Consider the following 7,457-nt stretch of genomic DNA (forward strand, 5'->3'; position numbering starts at 1 on the left):
TTTTTTTTTTTTTTTTTTTGTTAAACATTTTGAATATGTCCATTCACGATGGTCTTAGGGATTTGAGAGCATGAACACAACCAATAGTCCAATACAATCCGTTTTTTGGAACTTTCGCCGTATTTAGTTATCAAAATTAGGGCCAAAATCATAAAAAGACAATAAGAAATAGTCAAAGGAAATATAGTAAACACTTGTTTAATTATTCATTTATGAATACTGTATTTTATTACTCCAATTATACATGTTTACTATCTACTATTTATTCTCCAATGTTAGGGATTCTTTTAGTTATACTCTTGTTTGGAAGATGCAAATCTATACTCGTTTAAAGAAAACTAGAGGCTCGTATATATATATATATATATATATATAAAGTTTTTCGTTTGATAGTTTCAAACAAATTAGTTTATTTCCAAGTGAGCTATATTAGTAAGTTTTTTTTTTAATATGTATTTATTCAGGACCAAATTAAGTATTATTTTGTTGAATTCAAGACTCATCCCAATCTTTGTCATATAAACAGGGGCTTGTCAGTAAATCAAAGCTAGATACGTTCAACATGCCGTTTTATGATCCGAACGTACATGAACTCAAAGAAGTGATAAGAAACGAGGGCTCTTTTGAAATCAATGAATTGGAGGCACATAGATTCGAACTTGGTCATAGTAACTGCGACTATTACGAAGAAGATGGGTACGAAGCAGGACGCAATGAAGCCAATTGTATAAGAGTGGTTACTGAACCAATGCTCGCTGCACATTTTGGAGAAGACATCATCGATACATTATTCGATAAGTATGCACACCATGTGACTCAACATGCCAACTGTAGGAACAAAACGTCTATCAGTCATGTCCTTTCGTTGATTAAGAAATAATCAACTTCTGTGATGTAATTGTTTGTTTATACTGTTTTTAATTTGTTTCCTTCAATAAATTCCAAGACCTGCCACTCAACGTAACGATGTGATGCTAGTCTTCTTGGAAAACAGAGTGTGATTGTAAATTTGTACAATCTTCTTCTGATTGTAATTTGTAAATTCGATTTTCAGAGCTGTTGTTTGTAACTACAGTTGGTAATAATAAATGACGATATTCCTGCAAAAGTTGCAGATTCTTCGAGATAAAACCTTAGGAAGAGAAGCATCATCAAAATTTAAAGGCATCATCCATCCCACAAAACCCAAAACAAGAAAATCCAAAAGTTGGATCAAAAACAACAACTATTCACCTTTCTTCATCGCCAAGCTTCGAATAGCTCAACTCTGTAATTCACGCGTCCCACAATACTACTCGCTTTAGACATGGTCGCTGTAGTCTTCTTCCTCTGATCCTCCCAATCATTGTGTTTCTGTCCATAACCTCCATTGTTACAGATTTTCACCTGAGAATACTTTATGGCAACAGCCAACAAGTTCTGGAGATGCTAGAAATTCTTCTTCTTCTTCTTCATCTGCAGACACTTCTTTTCTTTCATCTCGGCCTCAGAGTTGTCTAAAGCTTCTTCCTTGATAGCTTTCATGAGATGGTACAGTTGTCTCTGCTGCTCTGATCACCACCATTATGGTAACGAGATAGGTTGGATTTGAGGCAGGAACCAACCTATCTCGAGATTCTTTCCGGTCTTTAAGCGTCTTCACAATAAGTGTTTTAAGAAAGTTCATAACTGAGAGCCGTCAATGGATCCAACATCTGCAGTTTGACTGATTTCATTTACCAAAAACGTACACATAAACAGTCTTAAGTGATACATTCAAAACACTAACCTGAGTCATGTTCGGTACAAAAACCATTGCAATGTTGCGAGCATTCATTTTGTTTAGTTGTTCCATCTCGACAACATCAGCCATTACTAGATTGATAGCCCAAATCTAACAAAGAAGCTTCAAATTGAAGGAAGAATCTTTACAAGGTCCACACACTCTCTCAAACTCCATTACTTGCTCTGGTGAGAGCGAATCATGAACACCACTCGGAAGTTCCCTAATTCCCTAAAACAAGCCTGGAAGAGAAACCAAAATTTAAGAAAAAAGTAAAAATACAATCAGGGAAAAGAAACAACATGATCGTTGGGAAGTTTATGGGTTTGTTACCTTAATGAGACATGCTAGGCAGTGGACATCAATGTTATCAGGTATAACACCTTTATTCAACTCTTCTCTTATATACTCCTCTTGAGCATTCTCAGTTCTCACCATTAATCCTGAAAATTCCTTCTACCTAAATACAACAAACGAAGCAAATAAATCTTTAGATGCAGATATACACGCACCCGCAATCCACCTCTACTGTACAAGTGACTCTGCATCATCAAAAGTATTGTAGGCACGATGTTCCCTCTAGTATCATAAGATAGCTGCATTGACTCGGAAGAGACTACAAACACGGTAGCACTGCATTTGCAAATACAGTCCTAATCAGCTTCTGTTTGAACAAAAGAGTAAAACCTATCTATCTACTCACTCAAGAGCGTTGACTAACCATGCACATTGTAAGAATTTTCACCCGATCTCATCTAAAAAATGAGAACTAGATTCAAGAACATCAAATAAAAAGTTGGCTTCTTTAATGTCAAGGACTAAACAAAATGAAGGAAGAGCTGAGAAAGTGTAATAAATCACACACGACTTCCTTAATATATGTCTATCTACCTCTCTCAAGATCCTTAAACAAGTTCTCGACTTAATAAAATATTTCACCCAAACTAATAGAACACAAGGGATGTGATTCAAGAACATCAAAAAGTTTGGATCATTGATAGAGACATGTCAAAGGGGGCTTTCAATTAATGCAACTACTGGATATAGAAACTAAGCAGCAGACACAATTGGTTCTTTATAAATGATTAAGCTTTTAACAGCAACCTCAATCACCAAACATTACCAGATAAAAATCGATAACCCTTTGATGCAAAACTTGATAAGAGTCCAATAAAGCGAACCTTGCACTAGGAGCTCGTCTGGGGACTTCAGGTTCAAACTCAACAGGCAAGCCAAGGAAGCCATGGAGACGATCAAAGGTGACATGAGCGACAAGACATGTCTAACATCAGTGGGAACACCAATCCCCATAGAACAAAGATCCTCTTCACAAAACATTAGGAAACTATAATTGTATTAGGCTCAGAATCATTAATCAGAATCTGATACCTACATCCGAGACGGAAGTTGCAGAGGAATCAGTGAAGGCAAATCCATTGAGAGGCTTCGTTGCATTTGCGAGAGATGACGCTGCTCCTCATCAGCTCCAAAATCGCCTGTATACGAATCGAACCACATAGATTTGTTGAATTAGTACTTCGGCTAAAGACAGATAGCTGGAGACGCGATGGCGCGCAGGCGCACGTACTGTCGTAGTGATTTGTTCCGGCCAGGACGCGCAATCGTTGCGCGTATGCAGTGGAGGGCGCGCAGGTCGAGAGAACGGTGACGCGCCGGTTTTGATTGCCGTCGTGAGGGGAAGCGTGAAAGGGGTTTTCCGGCGGCGCTGTTTGGTGGGCGCGCGTGGATCTGGATAAAGGCGAGGAGCACGACGGATCTGACTTTGGGTGCGGATCCGAGTTTGGAGGCGTGTGCGATATGGTGGCGCATACGATGTCTCGCTGTTGAGGCTAGCGATGGAGGTTATGGCGCGCAGAGATTGATGGCGCATAGGTCTTGACGCGTAGATGTCGGCGTGATGGCGCACTGGCGCGGACGTTGATGCGGAGGGTCGTGATTACCAAAGAGCTGAGCAGAGTGAATAAGCTGAAGTCTCTAACTCGCACACTCGCAATTCTCGCAGCATCTACAGGATAAGCCGGTAGTGCATACCGTGCCTTCTTCTCTACTCTCGACGTTTCAGGAAACAACATATCGACAATGATCAACACTCGACGAAGTAATTCAAAAAACGTCTTGAACTGCAAAATATGTCTTGAAATCGACGAAGTCAAAGATAAAGCGACAAAAATCGACAATGATCAACACTCGCACGAAAATAATGCAAACGATCAATAAAGGTTCAAATAACGAAGTTCATGAAGTCGACCAAATCTGTAACAACGACAAAATCCAAAAGTAAAAACAAAAACAACAAGCGAGAATACAACAAGGACTGATCACTCGTTAGCAGTCTCGCCGGCGATTCCGGCAGGAAACTTTGGGAAGGACTTGAGATCACCATCAAGGAGCGGAGGCACCACCACCCTGTTGACTTTCGCCTGATACTCTGCTTGGTCAGCAGCAAGACGCACCATCTTCTCCTCAGGAATTGAGACGCCTTTGTTGATCATCGTTTGAAGGCACTCCCTAGTACCTTTCACCTGGCTGAGAGTAAGCAAGTCGGGCATCCTGGCGCGAGACGCAAGCACGTGTCTGCTGAGACGATCGATACGCGTGCGATGACCCTCAATCTCGACAGCAGCCTTCGCGCGTTCCTCCACACCACGCTCATCGCGTGCCTTCCTCAGCCATGCCATCTCTGAAGCAAGCTTCGACTTGGCCTGCTTTATCGAAACCGTCATCTCCTTGACCTTCGCCTCCAGAAATGTTGCTTCCTCCTTGCTCGATCGCTCAACTTGAGCAAGAGCGGTTTGAGCCAAAGTAGCTTCCCTCTTAGCCGCCCTCACCTTATCCTCGTAGTCAACAACGAGACGGTTCATCCAGCTCATCCCCTAAAAACACAAGGAAGACAATCCGGTTGTATTAACAAGTAATATTCCAATCAGAATAAATTGAAGCGAATGATAACCTGAAATTGCCTACGAGCCCAATCCTGATACGTGGACGTGCAAGCTAGATCGCTAGGCGCGGAAAGCAGAACGAAGTCACCACGAATTTTGCTGGCAAGGTCCGCGCAAGCTCGCCCGTCGTTAAAGAACATGCGATCCTTGGTGTCGTAGCAAAAGGAGAACGATTGATCGACGTCTTTGCGACCATCCTGCATAGGGTGGTGGTGCCTAGAACTCGCTCCTGCCTCGCTCCGTGCACTGGTGCGCGAGGTCCTTTTCCGGGAACGTTTGCTACCGTTGGATGCGGGTGGGTCACTCCCGCGAGGTGCCGACGAAACCATCTTCACAGCACGAGCCGCACTAACCTCAGCAGAATGAGCTGTGCGCATAGCTTCACTCTGGGAAATAGGCACCTTGCCTGTCCCACGCTCCTCAGCGGCAATCTCAACATCAACCTCAGCATCAGGCGCAAGAAGCTCGGTCATGACAGCTGGGACTTCATCTGCATCAAACAAAGCAGTGTAGCACGGAATCTCGTAATCTTTCATCTGGAAACCAATCGGAGAACCTGTAGAATGAGCAATATAGTAAGATAGGCGAAAATGTGGATAAGCCTCAATACAAGAAGAAACGAGGGATCGAGACTTACAAGTCTTGTAATGAGAAAGAATGTTAGGCTACCACAAATTCTCACTCCCTAGAAGAACGACAACGTTATTGAGAAGGTCAGGAGCGCACGCAGCTGGAGACGAAGGAGCACCTGCAAGTATAAAACAGAAATGGTTAGCAGACAAAAGCAATAGACGACAAGCAGGGGAGAAAGTCATGGACGGATCCTCGAACGACAGCTTATTCACTTCCACGAAGAAGAACTTGCTCTGCCAATCGTGAACATGAGTTTTGTGGCCACGCGAAATCTTGAAGCCTTGCATGGAACAAGTACTACACAACCCGTGTTGTCAAACTTGAAGGAGGTGACTAGCTCGAAAAGTTTGTGATCGATCTTAATGCCTTTCTGGGCTCCCATAATCGAGAGTCTGACCGCATTCCCCATAATCAAAATGATTGTTTCGAAAACGCAATGTCCCGGCTCGCACAATAGCTAGAACTCGCCACCAAGAGCTGCAGGTTGTGAGGCAATCGACAATGATATTACATCGAGGCCAGAGATTTAGGGATACACAAAGATGTCCCGATTTTATGTGGGAAGCGCTCACCGACATCTGTCTTTGGTGCGGACCTAGTGGTTATAACACGACATGGGACCTGAGAGCGCACATCGAGCCAGAACAAACTTTGCACGCAAAAAACTTTCCACGACATTGGCCTGAAGGTCGGGGAATCAAACTTGAGCTCGGGTTTTCCAAAGGAAATATGCCACTCCGGGTTCGTTTAAAGAGCTCTCGAGTAAACGGCACTGGTCATCTCCTAACTCCTCTGGAACTTCACCAAAGATAGTCTCCTAGAGCCATGGCGCGAGACATTGCAAAACTAATCAAGCAATCAATCAGTGATGATGGTGCGTCAAACTTCATCGTAAATGCCATGACTCTGGAATACATCATTGCGAGCTACCAACACCACGCTTGGCAGCAAGCACCACGCCTCGTATCAAGCCGCTTCACGCCTCGTATCAAGCTGCTCCACACCAATACTCGTTACAAGCTCTCAATGAATCCATGACTTAAGGAAAGTGCATCGACAAGACGCCATTGCAAGGCGCCTCGTATCTACGATGCTCTTGGAGAGAATCACGCCTGCAAGAAACCACATCGATCACGTGCGACACCACCTTCACACTGGTACGAGAAGTTCTCGATGAGCTCCGCACCTCAAACTAGTCGAGTCGAACCATGGCGTCAAGAACCACGCATCCGTCACCATTGCCACGCCTTGGCACGCCTTGACTGTGTTGTGAGCCTCTACGTCAACCCTCTCTCCAGTACGCCATCCCGTCGAGGTCTACACAGCACAACGTGGAAAAGCTGACGCGCCAATAAGCTCTGTGCCTCTTACCAAGCCGCGCCATGAGTGGACAAGCCTCCGCGTCAATGCGCGCTACCATGTTTCAACATGCACGAACTCGCCAAGATCTACGCACCCTCAATATCCGCGCACCACCGTCTCAAGATCAGCGCACCTTCAACCTCCACGCGTCTCAAGGCCTAAACCCGCGCGATCCAGCATCACACACACCTCTACAGCAGATCTTAGCACATGGTGCGCCAGTAGCCACCACTCGGCAGAATAGTGCAGTTTGAGCATCCTGAGTACGGTGGCGCCAAGCCCTTCAGTACAAGGAGAAAAGAGACGTTGCGATAAAACGCGTCGAGACAATGGTGCCATAGCAAGGACGGCGCGACCGAGATGCCTCACGGTCTCGGCCGGATCGGGCGGCTGCTAGGAATACGATGGTGGAGCCTTCACGAATAGATAAGGGACCGGTGGCAGAGATAAGAGACGGCCGAAAGCAAATCCTTTGACGACGGCATGAACGTAAACAACGCGACATGGACCAAGCAAAAAAAAAATAATAAAGGAAGAGATGAGAGAGTGAGAAGAGAAATTTACCTTATGGAGTAGCAAGTGGAAGTAAATGTTAAAAAGGAGTCAATGAGACATATATAAAGAGGGACCTTGAGAAGGTTCCTAAAAGACCTTCCCCATTGGAGGTTCATAGATGGAGTTTTAAGAGAAAAGAAGAAAAAAAAAATCAAAAAAAAAAAAAAAAAAAAAAAAAAAAA

General features: G+C 44.1%; 1 protein-coding gene and 1 pseudogene across 1 annotated transcript in view; one reads left to right on the forward strand and one right to left on the reverse strand.

The window, feature by feature from the left end:
* LOC104773442 (salicylate/benzoate carboxyl methyltransferase-like) overlaps positions 1-1,005 on the forward strand; it is a 2,897-nt gene extending 1,892 nt beyond the window's left edge. Inside the window, exon 5 of the mRNA XM_010498084.2 lies at positions 527-1,005. Coding sequence (XP_010496386.1) covers positions 527-880 — 354 coding nt within the window. The 3' untranslated portion in view covers positions 881-1,005. The remainder of the gene's footprint in view (positions 1-526) is intronic.
* LOC104704413 lies at positions 1,138-3,855 on the reverse strand (annotated as a pseudogene).

The sequence above is a fragment of the Camelina sativa genome, chromosome 1 (genome assembly GCF_000633955.1).
Source record: "Camelina sativa cultivar DH55 chromosome 1, Cs, whole genome shotgun sequence".
In the NCBI taxonomy this organism is placed as follows: Eukaryota; Viridiplantae; Streptophyta; class Magnoliopsida; order Brassicales; family Brassicaceae; genus Camelina; species Camelina sativa.